Source organism: Perna viridis, chromosome 2 (genome assembly GCF_037379345.1).
Source record: "Perna viridis isolate PV_CMFRI_1.1 ecotype Kerala chromosome 2, ASM3737934v1, whole genome shotgun sequence".
Lineage (NCBI taxonomy): Eukaryota > Metazoa > Mollusca > Bivalvia > Mytilida > Mytilidae > Perna > Perna viridis.
Genome location: NC_142446.1, coordinates 39,844,808 through 39,870,023, shown reverse-complemented (window position 1 = coordinate 39,870,023; position 25,216 = coordinate 39,844,808). Strand labels below are relative to the sequence as shown.

The window sequence follows — 25,216 nt, the reverse complement described above, 5'->3', positions numbered from 1 at the left end:
CGGACCTTTTTATACTGGGCGACGTCCGAGCCAGTTTTTCTTTCATTCCTGTTGTTAATACCATTAATTTTAAAGGAATTGTATTACTGGGTTGATGATACCCTCGTGGACAAAATCCACCAGCAGAGGTATCGACCCAGTGGTGTGAAAGAGTCATCAAAGGAACCAAGGTTATAGCGGTAATCAAAAGAATGTAATCCAGGGACAAAGACCAGACATGGAAAACAGACATACACAACAAAGAACATAAAGTAACTAAAATCATACATACAAAGTAACAAAAGTAAATGAGCAACTTGGACTCCACTAAAAACTGGGAGCATGGACCAGGTGCACCGGTAGGGTAAGCGTCCTCTGCTTTTCTAGAAACACCCGCCGAGTTGCTCATAAAAAGTCAAGTCCGGGTAGACAAACGAAGAAAGGAAAACCATGACCCGTTGAATAAATCAGTTTTCATGGTGCTGATGGATACACTATAACGATCCACGAGTTTTAAACTTGTCAGTTATAAGGAAAATCGGGTATTCTTCGCCGATTTGAATATTCTCTATTTTCACAAGGCATTAAGAAAAATACTTCAATTGTTATATACAATGTATATATACAGGTGGGTGGTAAATTGTATATGGGGTACAGGTATTTTCCACAAATTGCTGGAGTGTTTGCATTATCAAGTTTTTAATAGAAGAATCTGCAGTATTCAAGGTGAAAATGTTCTGTTCTTATTAAATCCTCTTTTAATAATGTTCACAATTAAAATTCAAGTTTTCTCATAATTTTACTGATTCCTCTTTCAATTTGTCGTTCTGGGTTTCAGTTGTTCTTGAACTTTTTATGACATAAATAAACAAGTACGTACTTATAACACATTTTTATTTACTCTTAATCACATTTATGATATTGCTAATTATAACTAAAAACATGATCTATATACAACATTAGATTATTAAACATTTATCAAATTATTATAGTATTTCTAACTTCCTTCTAAAAATTGTTTTCAAAACATTGAAATTCCATATTAAGATTGTGAAACTTTTGTAATTTGGAAAGTTTGGTTATGGAAAGAATTTGTTCGTACAATTTCAGTTGTTTCATCTTTTCCCGGAGCTCAGTTCGAAGTCGAGTATACCGAAGTTCTTTCAATGCCACGGTACGGGGATCCTACTATACTCTTCGGCTGGGGAAATAGGTCAAAAAAAGTTTTGTCAGAAGTGGGTGTCATATCCGAATTTCATCAATTTCATATAGGTCATGAAATGAACAACAGAGAAATTGAAATTCCGAGAGAATGGGTTTTAAAAATATTTCCCGGCACTGTAAAATCAAAGACTGACTGAAAATGAATATATATTGTATTGATTTTGTCCTAAAGCCACTTTAAGAATTTTTTTGGATGCACGTCTGTAAAGGTGGACTAAAATGTGTCATTTTAAGCTCTGTAAAGGGATGGTAATTTTTATAGAATGGTATATTGAAATACCTTTAGTGAATTAGTTAAACTTCTGGCCTTTGTGTATCTAGGTGTGTGGTAATGATGTTTGTCTGTCTGCTCTTTTAAATACCTTCAGTTAAGCTGAAATAATTAAAAGAAGACGTAGAAATACCGACGATTCAAACGGGAGGAAATCCATTGAAAGAAAAACAGCCACGCGTACTAAAAACACAATCTTTTAAACTGAAAAAAAAAGGTTATTATGCAGGACAATCAGACTAATTTTACTCCAGTATAATATAAGAACATTAATCAATATTACTTTCTTTTTCAAGTGAGGCATAAGACGTGAAAGGCACTTTGTTTGAATATGTTTATCTTCTTTCGTCAAAAACAGTTACAACGACTCTATTCGCTATACTGCTCCATCAAATGTTGAGAATATTATTATCTAACAGGTAAACATTATTGAGTCGAAAACGAAAAGACACATTAGTCGATGATTATTGATTTTAAATAGTTTGTACTGTAGATTTGGAAATAGGCTTAGTGGGTGTTTCATACGATGTGTAAGTTGTAAGCACGCAATCAGATGGCATTACTTGCTGTACCAAAAATTGTTAAGCAGACCAAAGAAGTTTGTGAAGGAGCAGTCATCTTCTTACATGGATCTGGTAGTTTATTTTTAGATACAAAAACTATATTGTAGAAACAGTTAAATACTTAATCTTAGACCAATACAAAGAGGAAGTGAAAGTACAAATTTCATTTATCAACTTGGTGTTGACATATGGTCAGTTCAACCTTAAGTTCATGTTCTACTTAATTTCTCATAGGCGTAGGAAGAACAAATACTGGTACTTTTTTATGTTGCACATTCGTAAGGAGACGATATGCCCCTCGCTCCTTTAACGTTAATAAACTTTAATAGATCACATGCAAGCATCTGGAAACAGAAATAGAAATCAATGCATTTTTAATCTTTATGAAAACTATTGGTACGGCATTAGTATTGATACGGTCGGTTCCTACTTCACTGTTTCTCTTATAAACTAATGATTTTTTTTCTTGTATGGTGTTTATGGTCCATTTTGGTGACATAAAGTATCCTCATGTCAATTGTTTCGTTACCTCTTTGACTTCTTAATGATAATGATAGTAACAAACTTTTCCCGATTTTAAAAATGAATTTCAGATTTAACGTTGTTGCATTACTTTAATTTATTCTTAAATGATAAGAAATATTCAGCCATGAATAAGTATTTGAATCAGCCATTTTGTTTTCAAAATTTAACACGATATTGCAAATTTAATTATATAGATGTTTAATTTATTATTTTAGTTTATCACTCATGACTTCAGGCCTTTTCAATCCATATTCGTAACTCAGATGTATTTCAGGAGATACAGGTATTGGGGTTCAGGACTGGCTCCGGAATGTTTTGGAGAAAGATCTGGAATTTCCCCATTTAAAAGTTAAATTCCCAACAGCACCCCTAAGGTTAGTTAAGGAAAGAAAACCAATTCATGATGCATTTGGTTTTTATTACAGATTTGCATTTTGTGAGTATGTTCTTTAAAAAGTTAAGCATTACTAGTATGTAACAAGTGATTAAAGAGCAAGATGTATGTCGTCTAATATTATGCTATAGTTATAACAAAATATACTTTTACAATGTGCTTTACTGTACATACCACGGAGTTATACTTTGATTTCGGACATATCATAAAAATACCAATTAAAGCCAAGGGAAAATATTCTATTTCGTTTACACTATATATGATCTCAGCGATATAAATATTGTTTAATGAACATAGCAATTCATTATCTACAAAATCATTTATATGTGCATACTTTGATAACATAACTTTTTTCAAATCTGTTATAAAAAAACCATGACATTGGTGTTCAACATGAAACATATAAATAAGTAAATTCTGCTTTATTTGCGCCGCAAGTGATAGTATTGGCCGCATACGTCGAATCATTTGACATATTATTTCTCACTGGAAATGGCATATTAGAATCGATCAGTTGTAACGTCAAAATTCTTTCATATCAATATTAAAAAAAAATTCATTCTTTTTTTTTCACTTTAAGGTCTTACACTCCATGCAATGGGGAGAAAAGTCATGTTTGGTATGGTAGATTTGAAATATCACCACTTGTACCAGAACATGAGACAATAGATGAAACAGCCAAAAGCCTATCTCAGCTAATACAGACAGAGGTTGACAATGGTTTACCATTGTCTAAAATTATTATAGGTATTTTTCTGTAAGAGATTACTTTTATGCCAGATAAGTCATTTTTTTCATAAGCTTCGGTATTCATTTAATGTAGATTATGATTATGCATATAAATACTGAAATATTCGGTACGTGTTTTGTACGTGTTTCAGTAGCAATAGAACCAAATACTAAGGTTAAGTGTCACAATTAAGGAAAAAAGCTCAATATCAACGGCAAAACAACGAAATTCAGAAACACTATCGCATTGTAGATTGATACTACAGCCAAAAACGATTTCAATGAGTAGCTCCTAGATGCTTCCTATTTTCTTATTTTATTGTGCACAATCATGCCATGCAAATTATTTTTTGTATCGACTGGTATTGAACCCTGGTTTCTTGAATTCATTTTTATAAGCAAGTCTTGGTACATTGTATTTCTGTTTGACATGTACGATAAATCAAGAATATTTAAGGGGGATCATTTATCACAGTTAATATTTCTGGTTTTTTTTCCTCAAAATTATGCAGCTTTAAATGTCACAGAAGGAAACAGTTGAAGCACACGCAGCCATGTTTTACCCAGTAATTTATTTGTGCAAGGACTAAATGAGATTGACTTCAAAATTTCAAATTTTCAGGTGGAATATCCATGGGAGGAGGGATGGCTTTACATATGGGGTACAAATATTTTCCAGAGGTTGCTGGTGTTTTTGCATTATCAAGTTTTCTTAATGAAGCTTCTACAGTAAATGAGGTAAGAATATCCATGTAATCTGCAATCAGAGTTATTAGGCCTTTCTCCTTTTTTACAGTCGAGTGTATGGATGGCAAAAGAGCAAACACATCAAGTGTGTTCAATTTTTTAAAAAATAGCATGCTGCCGATGAAAAAAAAATAATCTGCCAAAACATTCATCTTTAGTTCTTCGTTAATGGTAAAATTCAAATAAACTATAATTTAATAATAATAACATGTAATTTTGGTTCTATGTTTAAATTATTTCTAAGATTTTAACTTAATTTTAAGTGTGCACACCCACATATTTAGAGTGATATTGCATTAATCTTATAGTTTTTGTTTACTTGTGCTTGTTTCAAGAACATTTTTATATCTTTTCCAGGAGCTAAGTTCTATTGAAAATAAGTCAAAACTTCCAAAGTTGTTTCAATGCCATGGTACTCTGGATCAGCTTGTGCTTCTTGAATGGGGACAAAATACAAACAAAGCTTTGACTAGGTGTAGTGTCAGAATTTCATTAATTCAATATATACCATGAAATGAACAAGAATGAAATTGAAATGCTGAAAGAATGGATTATTAAAATGATTCCTGAAAACACTCAAGAATTGTACAGGCGATAATGCATTCATTCATTACCAGAATGCCATTCTTATGAAATAACATTAAAATTAGGTCAAATATGCTACTTGTAAAATGTTTCACTTAGGGCGAATGCACCGTGAAAATGTTATTTTGAATATATTAAATCATTTTATTACTGAATGACTTACGATTGTAACTGGTAAATATAATAAAAACACACACTCTCGCCAATTATCAATTCTATCAATTACTTCTAAAACTAAACAAAATCATGAAAGTATATACATGTACATGTAATTACTTAACTTCCAAGAATGGAATTGGAAACTAAAGTTATATTTCAATAAAGAGTTTTGATACGATAACAACACGTCGAACTGTTTACTTGGGGGAAGTGTGGACAAATTATTAGTTTTTTTGACACAGTTAAGTATACGGAATAACATTTCATTATGGACAGAATGACAGAATATAGCACAAAATTTGAAAATCAATTAAAATTTTCGGTCATGGACTAAAAACAAAAAGGGGATTTTTTGGGGGTATGGGCCTTTTTACCCCTTATAAGTCGAAAACCGTAAGAGATATCTGAAACCTGGCTGAAAAACGCAAGCAGGAATCCAATAAAAAAAAAATCAAAATCGGACCAAAAATTTTTAAAAAGAGGGTTTTTTGGCGTGGCACAGATTTATACCCCTTAAAGAGATTGATATCTGCAGATAATCAATAAATTGTTCCTTTCATTTCTAATGATAACACCCATTTTCTCCTTTAAGCCCCTAATTATTTCCAAAAGAGAAGGGAAACCTCCAAAAACTACATGGCCCTCCACCATGTCCCTAGAAACAGTGTGTTAAAATTTCAAAAAGTTCGGATAAATACAAGTTTTCTCAATTTATCTTAAATAAACTTAACTGATACCAACGACGACAGGGTGATACCATTAAAAGACCGAAAAAATGTTTGCGATGTTATACAAAGTCCACATTTTTATTATCATAAACATATAAGATACATTTTCAAAAAGAAATCATTGGTGGTAAACATTTCTGAGTGTCGTTAAAATCTGTCATGGTGTTAAATTATAGTGGTGTAAAATTTGAAAAGAAAGTTTATACGCGACACACGATTGACGACGGCATAAGCTCTTTTGGGCATTAAAGTTAAACATGGAAATGAAAGTAATATTTACCTTACGAATCGATCTGTATCATTCCATATTCGGGCCTTACCCTCCAAACAATGGCGAAAACAGTCGAGTCTGGGATATCACCCCCTTGTGTCAGAACACGAATCACGAAAAGATGAAAAGCCACGAGTCTATTTCAGTTAAATATAGCTAATACAGACAAATTCTACAATGGTATACTACTGTCAAAGGTTCCTATAAGTATGCTTCTTAACTTTTCGAAAAAAATGTCGTTAATTAAATGTAGCGGTAAATAAAATGCTTTGCAGGACGAAGCTTATTACAACTGCAGATGTCAAACACCAAATAATTAAGGCAAGAATGGACATATCAGTCAAACGATACACTTTTGAGCTTTGATTGCAATTTGACATTTGACACTAGGTAAGAATTTGAACCTTAGTTCCAAAATGATTCAAGTCACAATCCCACAATTAATCTCAACCTTCCTTTGATGGTATGGCATCTTGTGGACCTATTTCAAAGAGATCAATTTACACAAGAGTAATGTCATTGTCTGGACATTAGGAAATGCTTGTCTCTGGCCCCTAACTCTCATCATTTCAAGTCTTAACCCTCAACACACATCGAAGTCCGATCTTTGTGGTATAGAATATTGTGGAACAATATCATGGACATCCAAATGCTTTTAGTGGAGTTATATTGTTAAATTCTATGAAATGTTGGTTTTTTAATCCAAATTCAAAAAACGGCTGCAGCCATAATTCAATACCAACCTTCCTTTCATGGTTTGAAACCTTGTTAAAAATTTTATATTTTTATATTTCATTTTTAAGAGGACACTTACCTTATCGGTGCACCTGGTCCATGCTCCCAGTTATTAGTGGCGTCCGAGTTGCTCATTTGCTTTTGTTACTTTGTATGTATTATTTTAGTTACTTTATGTTCTTTGGTGTTTGTCCCTGGATTGCATTCTTTTGATTACCGCTATAACCTTGGTTCCCTTGATTACTCTTATAGAGATCAACCCACTAATCAAGTTATCCAAGTATATACGGATGATGACGATGATGACGCAGATGTCAACAAAGATGACAACAGCGCCATACCATTATATGTCAGTCATTTGATATTTGGTTTTCAATTTCAATTAGGGCCCTATACAGCAGTTAATGATTTCAGACCTACAGCATGTAAAATGTGATTCAAAATGAAGGATATGTCAAACAGACCACAACCTTCCCTAACAGTTCAAAAGTCAATGGGTCTAATTGGGGCAGTAGCTGAAAGATACCCTGTTTAATAAGTATAAATTCGTTCAGGTTCATAGATACATACAATATCTGTCAATACACATGTGACTTATGTTTAGAAATTAAACTATCATGTAATGAAATTATATAAACAATTTTAAAAGACCATCTTTTTATTACCATATGACATATCTATACAAAACAACCTTAACTGATAAATGATATTTGTACAATGAAATCAATAATAAAATGTAAAAAAGGTTATTTCGGTTTGGAGAAGGAGAAACGACTACTTCAAATATACATTTTCTCCAACAGAACTCTATTAAGTTTTTTTTTCAAAAGTATCATAGTTTTATGCAGTTTAGTTTAATACCATTTGATGTTCGTAGATTTACATGTATTTGGAAAAAAATTGTTTTCATGTAAAGTATAAGTATTAAAATTTAACAATAGAAGACAACCTTCATAATGCATTCAAAATAATAAAATATTAAGAAGGTATTTAGAAAATATTTATCTTTTCTATGCATACATAACATATAAAATTTTATAAAGACCCAAAATCTGTAAATTGAACAACTTTCATGGACATACATTTAATTGAAAATAACATTGTCAGTACCAGAATACACAAAATAGAAACAACACTTACAATTGTTAACTCAATAAAGGATTTAAATTTCACAAAATGGATGTAGAAGTTTGCCTGCTGTCACATTTAATAAGTAGTTGATGAAATTTTACATAAATGACAAAAAATATCCTAAAATGTTTCCAATTTTTTAAAAGACACAAAATCATTAAAATAAACTCATGAATATATAAAATGTTTGTTGCATTAGAGTACAATTTTAAATTCAACATTTGTCGTAACTTAAAATTTCATTGGACACAGTGTAAATTCTAATGTATCAATTCCAAAATTGATGGGCTAAAACTTTTCAACATATGTGCAAGTTTTCTTAATAGCAATTTTATACAATTTTATTTAAGAATTGGCAATAACAAAAATTTTGTCTATTGAAAAATAACATAAATTTTCCATGTGCATATTGTTTATTGTGCTAAAAGCAATAAACAAAATATGCTAATGGAAAGTTTATGTTATTTTTCAACAGACAAAATTTTTATTATTGCCACTTCTTATAAATTAATTTTAAAACATATTTTTGTCTTTGAAAATGAGAAAAGTAGCTCTGAATTTAACTGAATAGGGGTGTGTCAATATTTTTTTATCCACTGAGATATAACACAATTATTTTAACCAATCAGAATACAGTATTTATTTCAAATTAATTTATTCAACATTAGAATGGAGACAACTGTATTGTACATGCAGATTTATTGTCCTTATTCATGATTTGACAGTTGCAAATACTGTCTCCCTTGGTTTGTAACTAGTGAATTTAATTTGCAACAGTCAAATACACTAGTGATGCCTCAAAATCAGTTATCATCTTTTACTACAAAGTAATGGTTTACAATCAAGATTCAAATCATATTAACCAGAATAACAGATGTTCATAACATACACAATTATATACACATAATAATATTGCTACTTTATATATTTCTCCATGAACTTTTTATGAAACTCTGATCTCAATGTGTCATTTATAAAATTTGACTTTTTCTCTTCTCCCTTGGCACAGTTTTTAAACACAACATCATCGTCCCATCTAAAATACAGGAAAAAAGTTGTCAGTATCATTTTAGTATCACTACATAAAAAATGAAAGAATAACAATCTGAAAACAAATATTTTACCATAGTCATGATTCAGGGAAGGGTCCTTCAGTCTCATAAACCCGAATCCGATGATAAAGTGTAAGCTATGCTACTAAAGTTAGCAATCAATGTTTAAAATTTTGTATGTCAATATATTTTAAAGTTCATTAAGTTATGATGCAGTGAGGATTGATAATGCGGAAAACTTTACATCATGTTTTAATACCATAACAAGTAACACACAAGCCACTGTGTTTAACTAAAACGATTTGCAGGATAAGGGTGCAGCTAATACACCAATATACATAAAATGCTGAAGAAAACTGAAAAAATGCCATGAAGTTAGTTCAATATTGATCAGTTTAAGATGTTCAATGATATACCGACTATCATTTATTAAATCCAACATTTATTACTGTAAGGTTAAATATTTTCATTGCTATTGAAATTTATCATCTTTGTTTACTTTAGAACATAAGATTGAAGTTTCGAAATTTCATAGGCACTTAACTTTGAATTGTACAGTTTTTCTCATTTAAACTGAACAACAAATTGATTGTATGGTTCATGTGGCTGTTTTATAGATATTTGCAATTTAAGAACTTAAATTTTTCAAATACAAAAATCAAAGTCAGAGAGTCAGAAGTTGTTAAGATAGCTACATATGACTGATCATAATACAGGTGTTAATTTTTATAACAGGAGGCTGTCAGGGAAATAATAATAATATGTCACACCAATGACAAATTTTTTTAACCAAATATATATAATTGAGGAGACTATTTATTACAAGTTTTCTGACTTATTTGTTGTGTGTCTTAAATTCAGATTTTTTATTAATGACCTCAGAATTTAAAATGGGAGCGTTGATTTTACACAAATGCTGACTTCACACAATTATTATGGTGCAATATAATATATACCAACTTTCAGCTTTTATCAAACCTTTTATCTATAAAACTGATCTTCATAATAGACCAACAAATCATTCTTTCAAAATTTTAATTCACCAGCTGCTTTAAAATACCTTGTTAGTGACTATAACTAATTCTCGTAACATAGTGACCATCATTTTTCTTTGTATGGCAACTAATAGCAATCTTTATGTTGGTATTGAATTCAATGGCTAATTAAAACAATTCATTGCTTTGGCCATCATATTTGTGCCCAGAGCTCTGAATTTCAAAGAGAACATATTCAATTATTAAAATTTATTTGACCTTCTTTTGACAGTGAAGTTTCCCGGACTTTTCTCTTTATTAAGTAGAGGGTTTCCTTTCAGGATGTTTTCTGTTCTGATTCTCTCTTCCTCCATTTTTCTCTCAGCCTCCAATCTTACTTTCTCATTAGCTCGTTCCTTCTTGATTTTCTGTAATTCTGCCATCAGTTCTGCAGCATCATCTTCATCATCAGAGGAATCTTCTTCATCCTAAAATTCCATAAATTGTTTAATGACTAAGGGGCCAAAAAAATCCTATTTCATTTAACATTAAAATGCCTGCAGAAAAAAAGAAGATTGTGCCTGAGTAAAAATAAGAAATCCATAAGTAACAACCTATATTGAAAGATAATATGACTTCCTTCTGGTACCTTAAATAATTTTATTGCTTTCTCACAAATGAACTTTTTTGGCAATTATGCATTAAAAAATACAACTCAGTTTTTACTGTCCAAGTGTTTAAAGATTAAAGAATTTTAAACTGGAAAATAAATCTAGGAAATAGGGTCTAAACTTCAAACAAGGCAGATTCTTTTAAGGATGGGATATTTTTTGGTCAGTGAATCATTTGCTATCAAATGTTTTATGCTTTCAAAAACTGTTGATTTTTTTTCTTATTTCAAAGACCATACTAAACTAGAAATACTGTGAGCAAGCTTACAAAAAATACCCCCTACTTCAAATGCACTTAATTTTTTTTACCCTAAGTTCAATTTTCTCCTTTTAAAGTCTTCCAAGAGTGACTTAAATTTTTCACACACATTTACATATGAAGCCTATCAATCCAATAAAAATTTCATCAAAATCCCCTGAGAAGTTTAAGAACTTGAGCTTATAGGTTTTCAAAATGTAAGTTGATTCTCTCCCTTTGGAGTCCCCCAACAGTACTAATATTCCTTCATGCATATCTGCTTATGATCCCTCACCTTCCATAAGAATTGCATCAAAATCCCTTGAGCTAATGAAGTTTTAACATGTAAAAGCTAAAAGTTGGATTATCTCCCTTTTGAGTGCATGCACATCAACATATGATGCCAAACCTTCCTATGAAATCTTAACAAAATTTCTAAAGCAGATTAGGAGTTGTTGTGCTTACAATAAATGTGGACAGATGGAAGGACAGTCAGATGGGGGTGACCCCTCCCCCCCCCACCACAAAAAAAAAAAAAAACTTTGTCTGCAGGGGGTATAATAAAAAAAATCCATGTAAAGACAACTTTGAAAAATACTGTCATATGCATTATTCAAACTCAGAATATTATTTCATTCCTAGTTAAGTTATTCATTCTCATGTCATACTTCATCATCAATGGGATCATCAGCATCTAAGTTAGCAGCTGGAATCTGTTCAAGTCTCTGTCTTTTACTGCTGCTACTGCTACCAGATTCTACAAATAAAAAGAGTGAAGTTAAAAATTAGGTATACAGCAGTACACGTAAAAACATTTCATTCATTTAAATTTTCATGCGCAACCAAACTAAAAACTGACTCTTCTATATTTCATCGTGATCCTTATATATACTATTTTTATAGGGGTTATACGATTGTGCATTTTTTGCATTTCACCAGATCTGTTCTTTTTCTTACATGTATCATCTATGTGTTATTATTTTTTGTACTTCAAAAACATGGGGTCAACAGCTAGAATTATTTGTATTTATGTTGTGAATTTGTTGCAATTTCTGCAGCCCTGTGCAGGTGCGGGTGTTAAAAGAATAGGCCTGCAGCAGCGCTAAGCTTGTCGTATAAGGCGAGTAAATAGTGCTCAGAAACCTAGCCAGGCACTCTGTCCACAGAGCAACTGGGATGTGTGCCCCAGGTGGTGGAATGGGGTACCCCTGGCGTGTTACAAGCTGGGGTTGTCAGGCTATAATACGGAAAACCTGACCGCAAACCATAGTGGTGCACCGTATTGGGAAAAATGCCACGTTCCTTGCACGTTAAAGAACTCTGCTGTGGTATTCGATAGGAGTAGGAACCTTTGCGCTCCGCCACAGGAGGCTAAATTGCCCGACCCTACCCACCCCCCCTTTTTCCAGTGGCAATCAAAATTTGTCGACCCTATTATCCTTGTGACCCATCCTTTTTTTTTCATTTCATGTTCATTTTATCATCCATTTTATGTTCATTGTCTGAATATAGCTGAAATATTGCTGCTCGGACGTTAAACCCCAACAAACAAACAAACAAACAAATAGCAATTTCTGCAAACTAATCCCATCAACTGTTTTTTTTTTTTATCAAACTGCCCTCATATCCAAAAAATGATAAACTTCCCGAGGATCACAATTAAAAGACCAGCATTCCTTTTCTTCACAAATGTTTTTCACAACAATAGTCATTTCTATCGAATTAATAACCAAAACCAGAGGGAGGGATGCTTTATAACAAAAAAAAAATGCAGTAAAATCACTGATAGCAACCTCTATTTCTATCCCTCTTTTCCCTGTTATTTTTTTCCCTCTCATCAATATCTCTTCTGAAGTCTCTGCCTCTCAATTCATCAGTGGTTCCTTGACCTTCTTGCCTACAATGAAGAATTCAAAAATTTGTCAATGCTCAAATTAGAAACAATTGCCATAGATAGGACAATGTCTTATTTGTTTACCTTACTGAATATTATTTTTTTTCACAAAAAACATTAAATCATCCACATTTTTATAACACTTTGTTGAATCATTTTATCATGAGAGTGGAAATTTCAAAGGACTGCATTGTAGAAATTTCACAGAAAATGGAACCACTTTCCTCATAAAATGAGTAGATGCACATTTGTAGAAAAACTTTTTTTCCATTTTAAACCTCATCATGTGTGATTTTAAAAAATAGCAATTAAGGAGCTTGTTCAAAATCTGGTTTTCAACTGAATTTTATTTTAACATTACATTTACATTTGTATGTGTGCCTTAATTTACCTGTATTTCAATTTGGTATGGGATGGTAAATCTCTGCTGGAATACTGTTTTGATAGTGCACTAAGGTCACCTTCATTTTTTCCTCTTCCACCTCTAGCAGGTTCAAAGGTTGGTCTTGCAGCAGTTGTCATGACAAAGTTTTAACCTGAAACTAAAAATAAATACACATGTACATGTATGAGTGCAATGAAAATAGTCCAGTGATTTAAAAAGAGTCTTAAGGGTTTCAAGTCCAAATTTTAGACCATATTTAATTAAAATAATCTATCTTTTGTAGAAGTATTCAGGGTGTGTATTTTAAAGCCTCCTAAAATACATGTAACTTAAAACCCATCAGCTACTTCTTCATCCATGATTTTCAAGCAATGATAATTCCTGCATTCATTGTACATTTGTAGATCCCAATTCATAACATCCAGGCATTTTGAAATCTACATGTAGGTGTAGTGATATTACACACTTACTTGACTTACAAGTACAATATAAATGCCTTCAGTTAACTAACATAGAAAAATATAATTCAAAATCCATTGCAGCAAGTTTTTCATACCTGTTTACGTCACAATGTACTTGATGACAATCTTTATTTTTGCAAGTACAAATGTACATATGTACACGTTTTTATGAAAATGGTCCCGAAAATCCTGTAGTTTCATCAATTTTAACATTTGTACAATGAAGAGATTCACAATTTGTATTCAAAGCATAACATGAAGTACGATTTCATAGAAACTATGGAGAATCAGTAAGTGTAAACACCTCTGGACATTTAGAATATCCATTAGTAAGTAGATTTAAATTTACAAGTGAAAATTAATAATTTATCCATCTTGCCATATGGACTCAGTCATATTGAAAGTCTTTCAACAATTGGTAGACATTCTGTCCAATTAATGCCTGAAATTTACCTATTCAAATAAAGACACTGACAATTTGGAGAATGCTTTAGGACAATAAAAACCATATATCATAGCAAATTTTACCATTTTGTAAGTATTGCTCTGGCAAATGAATTTTAATTTACTGGACCAACCCAAACTTTACGTACATGTATGTAGCGGGAGAGCATGATTTGACTCACAAAATTATACTCGTCTACCGAGGATTGAACCCCGGACAACTCAGTGACAAGCCAGTGACAATTCTTTTCAGCTAAAAAATTAATCATTTAGCCAGGTCAATTTACTGGCTATTTAAATCTGACTACCTACTACAATGCAGGTAGGCCATCCTACCCCGACATCAAGAGTCTTTGAAGCATGAACAACTCTTAACAACTGGCCCAATAGCTCCATAAACCACATGGGATTTTTAGTTCGACACCAAATGTAACAGGAGCGTATGATTTGGCTCACAAAATTATACTCAGCCACCAGAATCAAACCCTACCGTCAATTAATTTGTTTGTAGGGATAATTAGCCTCAACCAGGTGATCAAGCAAGGTGTGATCAAATGTGATGCAATCAAAACATTGGTCATGATTGTTTATTGTTAAACCCTAATTGGCTTGGGCAAGGTAATAAAGTTGTCAATTATGGGGTCATGGGAACATCAGAGGCTTTTTTACCAATATTTTTTTAGGGGGGGGAGCGAAATATCAAGTGACGAATCGTGCACGAGAAAAATTCGCCACTTTCAAATACCATTCTTCGATGGCGAAAATGGCGAGCGCTAGCTAAATCACTGCTCAATAGCTACATAAACCACATGGGATTTTTAGTTGGGCACCAAATGTAACAGGAGCGTATGATTTGGGTCACAAAATTATACTCAGCCTCCAGGATCAAACCCTATACCACTTGGTGACAAGCCAACGACAAACTGATAGGCTAAAAAATTAATCCTTTAGCCAAGTCAATTAACTGGCTATTTAAATCTCATTACCTACTACAACACAGGTAGGCCTGCCACACTTACTTGACTTTTCCCAATGTCCAACAATATGGCTGCAGGTTTACTATATATATAAATTAATACCCTCCCTTTGTGTGCATAAATGGCTGTATTATAAACTGGGTTCTGCATACTTAAGGGCAGAAAAAGCATCAATATCTGGTATGCATGCATATTCGGGAGCTTAAAAATTGTATAATGGTAGCCTCATGTTCGTATACTTGGTAAATGCAACTGAAGACCACACCAGTCTAGGAAACTAAGATGATTAAATATAAATTAAATCCGAGCTTAGATAGGGGTGGTCAAAACATGGTACCAGAATGTTTATAAAAATTACGTTATCAATACCAGAAATTCGTCTCAATGACTTTTCAGACCATGACAACCCACAGTTCATAACCAAATCTGGACATTTCAGCCCATGACAATAGGAGAATGCATACAGACAATAAAAACTGAATATAATTACACATTTTGCCAATTACAAAAATCATGACAGGACTTGGGTGTTTTAATTCATATGTTTCTTCCGCAATGTTTAAGGTTTCACCTTCCCCATATTACAGGCTAATTTGAAACCCCTAAATTTACAAATCAAATTCAAGTGTGATGATTTACACTGGATGTGGAGAGAAGGACAATACATGTTTCATTTTTTTTCATTTGATAAATGCTTTTAATTTTATTTAAGATATATTTTATAAATTTACTAACACCAAAAGAGTGGTAATACTTAAGAAATAATTTCTTACAATTTGAAATTGTAAGCCAAAAGTACAGGACTGCGAGTGTGAAAGAAAACAAAATGTCATGTTACACAGATAATCTATCGTTAATGTGGAACACGAGGCCTTGAGTTTTACCTGTATGATATGATGTAAATGTATGCTGATGAAATTCGGATTTGAAGTGTATCAATTCATTGTTTCTCCTGAGGAAATAGTAAAATAAACGAAATGCAATTTCTAAAAAATAATGACCGGAAGTCTACGAAAATCCTTTAGGTAATACTATAACCCATATACATCCCGATCACGGGTCACACTATCAACTGAAATCGTAAATTGTTTCGACACGGTATCACCTCAAAACAGTAAAAGTGACTATGATCAGTAAATATGTCTACCTTTTCTTTATCAAAATTCACAATGTAGTGGCAAATAAGGTTATAACAAAGTGTAGGAAAGTAAAAAAAAAAACAACATAAACATAAAACACACACACACATACACACATGCACATGGACACGTGAAAAAGAAACCCCCCAAAAAATCAAAATAAAAACAACAAACAAACAGAAACAAAGACAAAGCAACAAAAAAAAACCAAACAAACAAACAAACAAAACAGTTGATTTCAGTTATCATTCCTGAGGTATGATGGATTATTTCAAAGTTATTGAAAATTGTTTCAAAATGCTATAATTTATCGATGTCTATATATCTATATTTGAATAGATCAAAGTCATTTTGTTCTTCTGTGGCATAAAACTATCAGATAAGATTAATTAAAACGATACAGTAATATATATATAACCAAATGTATATATACAATTAAATTTATTTGCTGAAGGTAAAAGCAAATATCCTTATTTTTTAGAAAAATAATCATTTTAAAAAATAATAATTAAACTCACAGAAATTTCCTTTCAGAAATAACTAGTTAATCGAAAAGAAAAGATTCATTGTAAGAATTCGGGAGTATACGTCTACTACAATGAACTCTTCGGTATGTTACACGGCGTATATGCCAATCTACACTGGTATAACACGTTTGATACAAAACAACTTAAGTAAAGGAATATTTTATGGAGACTCAAGTTTATTACTTGTAACATCAACTTTTGTTTTGAGGAAGTGCCATCGTTCTGTTAGAACGGATTTTATTACTTTTGTTGTTGGAGCTTTTCAGAGCTTACTTTAAGGTGTGTTTACTGTTTACACTTATTGAAGACCTTTTGATGATTTTTGTCAGTATTAACTATTTTTATAAAGGCTATACGATGGTGCATTTGTTGCGTTTCACCACATCTGTTCCTTTTTCTATCATCTATAAAAAGCCATAATCCTATTATACTAAATTCGGAATGACGTTTGGGCGGATCACGGTTTCAATATACCACTCATTCGTTGAATGTGAGTATAGTGACCTTAACTAATAGCGAGTGGCTTTGTTTTGTTTTTTTAACATTGACCAAAAGATAATAATCCAATTTAATAATCATGCAAAATTGATATCTAGTATTTTATCATTGAAACAAGTGCATATAAATCTAATTTTGACGACTTTTCATTATGTGAAAAACCTCTTTCCCCATTTTAAAAGTCAAGATCCACTATGTTGGATTTTGGAGTTTCATTTTTGCTCTCCAGTATAATTTCAGTTTCAAGTACTTCATTGAATGTTTCATTGATACAGGTATGTATTCGAATGAGGAACGTGAAGAATTCTTTTGATCGCACAATGAAACAGTAATTAAATTACTCAGTTCAACTACTAATAAAAAAAATATAATTTGCAATTTTGTGTTTACTTTAACAATAAATGACACGATAATCTTATCAGAGAATATTTTTTTCCCGATTTATAAGCATGTTTTTCGTGTATCTGTAAAATTCAAAGCTAAATGTAGGAGAGTTTTTTTTTTTTTTTTTTTTTTTTTTTTTTTTTTTTTTTTTTTTTAGTTTTTTTTTAGATATAACCGATCAGATAATCCGTTATTGGAATAGCTTGGCACCTGTATAATTTTGTGCCTATCATTAGAAAAATATAAATATATCCATCATTAAAAAGTTGCACTTCAGCTAACTCTCATGCAAAACTCAATAAAACGGCAATCCTTTAAACAACTTAGTTAAATTTACTGCTTTCGCCTAATGCGCTCTAACTTAACACTCTATGTAGGCTGAATTTACCATAAAATCACATTAAAGATTAATTTGTGGGATTTCTCTTATCTTCTGGGATACCAAACTATTCAATCACATCAAGTGGTCGCTATAGACCTAAAATGAGAGATCAATGCTTTTAGCCGTAAGAGATGAATTCTTAAGGAACGGTTGTGATAGGGGCATACTTACTTCTGTTTACCTTTCTTATCCAGGACTGTACCTCCGGAACGTAATTAAATTGTTTGTTCGTGATCTTCTTTTCTCTAGAAAGAAGTACAGCACGTTATCAAATATATTTAACGATTACTGGTCTTATCTTATGTTGAAATACCGAACGACAAGATCGGTTCATCGTGTCCAGGATGGTGTATACTAAACTCTGAAATTAAATTAGCCATTGTAAATCGGACGTGTTGTAAGCCCTCCAGCAAAGTTGTGTGATTTGTCAATAATTGATTGATTTTTATAATAGATATTACCTATCCAGACAATACATTACATATTTCCTCCTAGGATGTACACACTGTCATTCAAATATACTTGAGATTGATATAATTTGAGAATACAACAAATTCGTTATGTTTGTGTCGTCGAAGGTTCGAGCAAAAATAACTGACGATGATCCGGTCTTCAAGACTCGATACCTAGGAAACACTGAGGTCTTTGTACCGAACGGTACTGGCTGCACAAACGCACCTGTCCAGAGACTATGGGATAATTCCGGTGAAGAAAAAACATTAAGAAAATTGACGACTGTGATAAATATTCATGGAATTTTCATTAAGGACACAGACAAGAAAAATAGCGATCGCATATTTTACCCGATTGAGAATATATCGTTCTGCAATGCAGAGAGTATTGCAAATGGAAAAATATTCAGTTGGATTGCCAAGGAGGAAAATAGTCCAAAATTGTTGTGCCATGCTGTATTGTGCAGTACTCCCGAAAAAGCCAAATCCATGGCGTTGGTTATGTCCAGGGCTTTTCAAATAGCATATAAAGAATGGAAAATTGAGCAAAATAACGCTCAAAGGTATGAAAGAAAATCTTTTGTTAAAACGAAGACAGCTGATATCAATTTACAATTGAAATCACGTTACCAAACATCCCAGACTAGTGCATCGGTACAACTCGATGAACATCGTATTTCAGGACACATTGAACAAACAGAGGAAGAAATTGTCAACAAAAATAGAGATTCACAAAATGATGCCAGGTCTCTTGATTCCTCGGCAAGTACCGAAAAAAGTAGTTCAAATTCACAGTACAAAGATTCCGAAAGCCAGACGGGCATAGAACTTTGTAATGATTCGAATCAGATAAAAGACAATTCAGGCACACCGAAAGGTAATGACAATGTCAAAAGCTCTTTATCAACACAAGACTCAAAAATGGACGAAGAGAAAGATATAAACTCGGATTCAAATGAAGTGACATCTGAAAAACTGTAAATTGAATAAATTTACAAGCGAGTCAGTATCAAATATCTGTGATAAACAGCATACTTACTATCATTAATTATGTTATTTTAGACAAATTCGTTAAAATGTAGAAGTCTTGCTATGCAGTGGCGGATCCAGGGTTTCGAGAGTTGTACCCCTTATTTGTTGGATTTTTTTGTGCAAAATTTAGGTGGGGATAATCAGCAAATCATAAAGCCTGGAACCACTTTTATATTTTCTAGATCGAAACCTTCCTTTATTAAAACTTCTAGATCCGCCCCTGCTACATTTACAAAAAATAAATATTCGAACAGTTTTTCTGTGGAAAGTGATTTCTATTATTTTGCTTCATCAGGACAGTTTTTATAGTCTATCTTTCTTCGCAAATTGAGTCTAATGAGATAATAACCATAGTTCCGTCTAATTTTGATAAGCAAATGAAAAAAAAAAAAAAAAAGAAAAAAAAAAAAAAAAACGTTTTGACCTGAATGACACATGAAAAATTGTTTCAGATAGCCAATCTGTTGCCAAAATAAAATCAAAGGCTAAAATCTCAAGTAATGGCGTGATTGGTAACTGGTACTAAGTCGTTCGTTTGTTTATGTAAGAAATATAAAAGAAAACAACCCGTTTAGATAAAAAAAAAGAGAGTCCAGGAAAACAGAAAGATAGCATAAAACAAATAAAAAAAGAATGAAACAAACAAAGAATACATATAGCAACTCCAAGAGACTTAAAGTAGAAAAACAACTCTCACCTCAACTTAACTTTACTCATTGTTGTTCATAAAAAAGTCAAATCTGGGGTAGACAGAAGAGGAAAGGAAAACTGACATGTTGACCAAATTGGTTCTCATGGTGCAGATGGATACACCGTAACGAGTTCATGATGACGACCATGAAACTTCTGTAGTGACTACTTCAATCTAGTAGTAACATAACCCTGTTCCAGAAGATCTAAGATGCATGATGTCTTGGTTTTCTTCCTTTGAAACAAAATTTCAATTGACTTCATCCCATTTGCATTAAACTATACTCTATACCTCTCAATTCACTACACTGTTTACAAAGCAAGTTTTGACACTACAATATAGCCTTATGACCATTATTCTTGATATTAGTCATCACATTCTTTCAGCCAGTTGTCGTAAATGGTCACGAGGAAAAGAAAGGTTGATTTCTACCAATCTCGTTTGTCTACAAAAGTATAGATAGCAGCAATTTGTCTAACATCATAAAAACGCCATGGAAAAAAATTCTCCCGTATTTTCATGACAAATCCACATTTTAAGTTTGTTTATTAACATATGAATCACGTCATGTCGTATTACAATACTTCGCCCTTGCATCCAAGATATTTGATTACAAAATGGTATCGCTGGACCTCAAGATTCGTGGTTGTCTATGTTCCTTCCGGTAATGTCATTACGGTAGCTTTAGATATCGTAAAAAAAACCGGACATCTCCCTAGATTCCTTGCCAAAGGTCCCACAAATCGTAAAACACACAGCAAAATTTGGAAGTACACATTTAATGATTCCTATGGATTCTATGGAGAAACATGTTAGAAAATGATAAAAAGGAGAGCTTGCCGAAAATATGCAGACTTTTTGTGCCCTGTTAAACTTTTTACAGTAAGACTTCTGGGAAGAGTTATGTTGCTACAAGATTAAAATTATCACTACAATAGATTTATGGTCGTCATCACGAACCCGTGATCTTTTATGAGCAGCTCGGCGGCTATTTTAGAATAGCAAGAGACCGTTGTCATAACGATCGAAGTTTTCAAATTAAACAATTTATTATAAAAAAGCAATTGCTATTTTTTATCTGGTACTTAATTTCCTCCAGATATACTTTTTGAAGGAAAACCAAGGGAACCAGGATTCTAACGGTAATATAAGAAACATAATCCAAGTATAAGACTTGGCAAGAAAAAAGACACACACATCTGGCAAAGAATATGAAATAACCACAATAAGAAGCAGATGGAAACAAAATAATTGAGGAACCCGGACTTCATTAAATACTTGGAGAATAGGCAAGTTGCATGGCCATCATTATGGTAAAGGTCCATTGCTTTTCAGAAAATAGCCACCAAAAACAGGGGTAACTTTATGTGCTTCAACAGGTTGAACAGTTCCTGCTAGCTCCTGCAAGACACCCCCGTTCCGCTTGCGGAAGGTTAAAACCATTGAAAGAGGATGAACATCTACAACGATAGTTCAATAACAGTAAATCAAAACTGTCAAATTTTCAAGCTTTTGATTATAAAACAAACTTTTATTCAAAGCCGTTAATTATCTTTTATTGTCAGGGGCGTAGCTGCCTATACGCAAATACGCAGTTGCCTACTTTCGGAAAAAGTAACAAAAATAAAAACACATATTTTAAAGATGAAATAAAGGTTATTTATTACATATGCATACCATGAACGTAGTATAGGCTCTGAAAAACTGGCTCCAAAATCGTTAAAATTCAGGAGTTTCCCTCAGGGCTTTGCCTTGCCGGACTCACTGGGGGCCTTGAGACCCCTCGCCGTAATTTTGCGTACAACTAAAACAGGCCTAGCTACGCCCCTGATTGTAGTAACATCCAATACGGGCGTGTCTTGCAGGGGCTCGTGGAACTGTTCAACATGTCAAAACACATAAAGCTACCCTGGTTTTTTGGTGGTTCTTGTCGTTCGTGTCTGTTCTTTTCAGCTCCTTAATGATACGTCACTGGCTTTCTGTCTCTTGTCCTTTTGATATTATCGGATTTTGCTTCATTCGCCTCGGATTTACCATCGTTTGTCTTTTAAACCTTCGATAAAACTACTAAAAAGGAAGACTAAATAGCGTTTGCTATCTGTGTTTGGCAATATAATGTAAATTTGTCAGTTTAGGAAAAATAATTTAGAAGTCCAGCTATGATATGATGCATATACGATGAAGCTACGATAATATTTTCCTGTTCATACGGAAGATGATTACATAGTTAATAGAAATTAGTTATTTTTACAAAAAAAAAAAAATGGTTTCAAGTTTGTTTGTTACCATATGAATCACGTGTGAATTTACGGTAAGTATAAAAAATTGTTCATATCAAATCATGTTCAATAGTCGGAAATAGAGTTTTTTTTCCTATTTCAAAAACACAAACATGCAAAAAAAAAAAAAAAAAAAAAAAAAAAAAGAAAGATTATTTTTATGTATGGTTTACTCCCGTAAAAGTGAAAAAGGCCATGCTTCATAATATAATCAAATTACAGGAATGATATTCACAATAAATCGTGTTGATAAATCCTTACATGTGGATTGAAAATAACGTTTTGTTGTTGCCTTTGGAAATTTGTTCATTACATAACAGTCTTTAATTGTGGTGATAATTTGGTGTAATGGTGAGTTGAGGTAGCCTTGTACTTTATTACTTGCCCACTTGGTAACGCTCAAATGAGTGAAAATGTACATACAATGATGCAACAAATAGTAAAAAGTGTTTTCTACAAAAGATACAATACAATTGTTATTGTGGTATTAGTGGCTGAATTGTCATCCTTTTTTTTTTGGTGAATACGCCCGATACATAACAGTCACCTACATAACGCTGTGTATCGATAGAAAGTTGACATATATCATTTTGAAGAGTATGTTTACTTCATGTAAGTATAGTAGGTGTCTATTGAAAAGAGGAATCAACACATTAGTCGTTGATAGAGTTTGTCCTGTTTTAAGAAGTATGAACATTTTAATAGAGTATCAAGTCATTTATTCGTTTCGTTAGGTGTTGGACATTTTCTACAATCATTTAAGTATATAAAAAAATAAGTTGGCGAATAAGATGGCATGCTCCATAGTTTTATCTTTAACATGTTCATAATGTTGTTCTAGTTACCAAGAGTTCCCTACAAAATTTTGATTTTTTTAAAAATTGGGTATTTAAAAAAAAAAGACACAGGTAAGATTTATCAAATATCCAAACTAATATTGTTTTGTGTTCTACACCTTCCTTTATACAACATACCCCAAGAAAGTATGCATAAACTGTAAAGAGGGCCATAGGCCGATTACTTTATATGTATTTACATGTCGCAAGTTTATTCTAGTTTTAATAAAAAAATTTAAGCAAACCACAACCAGAAACATCACCATGCATAACATATTTTAGTTTGAAAATGGGAAATAAAAAAAAGAACAAATATTGAACAGAAGAAGTAAATATAAGGCCGACTCTGTATTAGAGTAAGAATTACACAAATGTATACAGTACAAGATGCAATTAAGTTGCACTCAACAGATGCAGTTGCAAATTTGATCAGGTCAAACTGAGTAAAACTAAATAATATGTGATAATTAGTGGAAATATTGATTGTGGGTATTAGAACATTTGTACATAAATAGATGAAATATGTGTGGAGGTATCAAGAGTGTAATATGTGTAAAAGTAATCAATGGAACCATGATTCTAGCGGAAATTAAACGAATGTTATCTATCCAGGGACAAAGAACAGACAAACACAACAATGAACATTAAATAACTAAAATAATACGTACAAAGTAACAAAAGTAAATGAGCAATTCGGACTAAAAACAGGGAACAAAGACCACGTGCACCGGTAGAGAAAATAAAACCCGCCATGTTCTCATAAAAAGTCAAGTTCAGGGTAGACGAAAGAGGAAAGGAAAACTATGACACGTTGAACAAACCAGAATTCATGGTGCAGATGGATACACCGTAACAATTTACGAGTTCATGTAGATGACCATAAAACTTTGTAGTGATGATTTCAATCTTGTAGCAACATAATCATGTTCCAAAAGCCAAATTGTAAGAAGTCTAGCGCGATATAAAAAAACCTGTGTAGTTACTGCAAGCTCTGGCATAACGTATGCGTATGTGTTATGATATGACTCCATACGCAGGTGCTGAAGAGATGTTGCCACAGATGAAAAGGAAATTGACAGTATGGAATGAATCGTATATTTGTCGTATATTTTGGTCAGTAGTTATCTCTAAATGTAGATCAAGATATGAGGCTAACTTTACAGTGTCAGTAGTATCCTTTATCTCAAGTTCCTTGGGGTAGATGCGATGTATCAAATCCCCGTTTCTTCTTTTGGATCAGATCAACTATAAACTCAGCTTCATAAGAGTGAAGAAATAGGTCAGCAAGTTGAGGAGCACAATTTGTTGAAAATCGTGTCCACTACACTGGAAAAGTATATTGTCGAAAAAAAAATCCAGAATTTTGAAAACATCTTCGAGTTTTTAAGGATCCACATTGAATTTATACTTCTATGGGAGTAACAAGTGTTATGGTAGGACTTGAGTCCTTCTTTGACAGCTGTGAGTATAGAAGTTAAGAGTAAAAATTCACGCCTTTTCTGGAAAGAATCATGTCCACCTAAGATGCAGATCTTCTTCTCTGTACATACTGTCGCTTCTCAAGATTCCATGAAATTGAATAATTAAAATCAAAAACGAAATGAGCAAAAATGGTATACTGATTTTATTTTTGTTTTATATTTTTTTTAACAATGCCATTTCTACTTACAATGGGAACTATTTAGGTCCATTTTTTTCGATATGGATCAAATCACAACCTATAAATCAGCCCAAACTTTCCGTTTGGGGTATGATCCTTGTGATACAATTTGAAAGATATCTACAAACTGTTACTTAAGTTATTATCCAGATATTATTTAATTATTGACCCTTTTCTCCCTTTTTCACAAAGGAGATGT

The 25,216-nt window shown here is 32.6% G+C and overlaps 3 protein-coding genes across 4 annotated transcripts; 2 read left to right on the top strand and 1 right to left on the bottom strand.

Annotated features, from left to right (window-relative positions):
* The first annotated feature begins 1,748 nt into the window (after window positions 1-1,748).
* Window positions 1,749-5,172, top strand: LOC148625018 (lysophospholipase-like protein 1). Of its 2 annotated transcripts, none has more exons than XM_088568209.1 (5): window positions 1,749-1,893; window positions 2,826-2,936; window positions 3,537-3,703; window positions 4,308-4,423; window positions 4,790-5,172. In XM_088568209.1, the coding sequence occupies exons 1-5, from the start codon at window positions 1,868-1,870 to the stop codon at window positions 4,943-4,945; spliced, it is 576 nt and encodes a 191-aa protein (XP_088424335.1). In that variant the 5' UTR covers window positions 1,749-1,867; the 3' UTR covers window positions 4,946-5,172. The 2 variants fall into 2 exon arrangements, with proteins under 2 accessions (XP_088424335.1, XP_088424333.1); XM_088568207.1 differs by lacking the exon at window positions 1,749-1,893 and adding an exon at window positions 1,910-2,109 and having other exon boundaries at window positions 2,837-2,936.
* Window positions 5,173-7,550: 2,378 nt separating this feature from the next.
* On the bottom strand, window positions 7,551-16,181 carry LOC148625017 (protein CWC15 homolog). Its single transcript, XM_088568206.1, has 6 exons — window positions 16,022-16,181; window positions 13,262-13,412; window positions 12,770-12,873; window positions 11,645-11,733; window positions 10,347-10,555; window positions 7,551-9,077 (listed from the first exon to the last, which is right to left on the bottom strand). Exons 2-6 carry the CDS (start codon window positions 13,390-13,392, stop codon window positions 8,957-8,959), a joined length of 654 nt encoding a protein of 217 aa, XP_088424332.1. The 5' UTR covers window positions 13,393-13,412; window positions 16,022-16,181; the 3' UTR covers window positions 7,551-8,956.
* Window positions 16,182-18,155: 1,974 nt separating this feature from the next.
* LOC148625016 (protein FAM43A-like) lies at window positions 18,156-19,807 on the top strand. Its single transcript, XM_088568205.1, has one exon. The coding sequence runs from the start codon at window positions 18,628-18,630 to the stop codon at window positions 19,498-19,500; it is 873 nt and encodes a 290-aa protein (XP_088424331.1). The 5' UTR covers window positions 18,156-18,627; the 3' UTR covers window positions 19,501-19,807.
* The last annotated feature ends 5,409 nt before the right edge of the window (window positions 19,808-25,216 follow it).

Coding starts and splice junctions, on each gene's coding strand:
- LOC148625018 (XM_088568207.1), top strand. CDS start 2,028: ATGGCATTACTTGCTGTACCAAAAATTGTTAAGCAGACCAAAGAAGTT. Junction 2,937..3,536: donor TTCCCAACAGCACCCCTAAG/GTTAGTTAAGGA, acceptor TTTCACTTTAAG/GTCTTACACTCCATGCAATG. Junction 4,424..4,789: donor AAGCTTCTACAGTAAATGAG/GTAAGAATATCC, acceptor TATCTTTTCCAG/GAGCTAAGTTCTATTGAAAA.
- LOC148625017 (XM_088568206.1), bottom strand. CDS start 13,392: ATGACAACTGCTGCAAGACCAACCTTTGAACCTGCTAGAGGTGGAAGA. Junction 12,874..13,261: donor CATACCAAATTGAAATACAG/GTAAATTAAGGC, acceptor TCTTCATTGTAG/GCAAGAAGGTCAAGGAACCA. Junction 11,734..12,769: donor AAAGAGGGATAGAAATAGAG/GTTGCTATCAGT, acceptor TTTTATTTGTAG/AATCTGGTAGCAGTAGCAGC.
- LOC148625016 (XM_088568205.1), top strand. CDS start 18,628: ATGTTTGTGTCGTCGAAGGTTCGAGCAAAAATAACTGACGATGATCCG.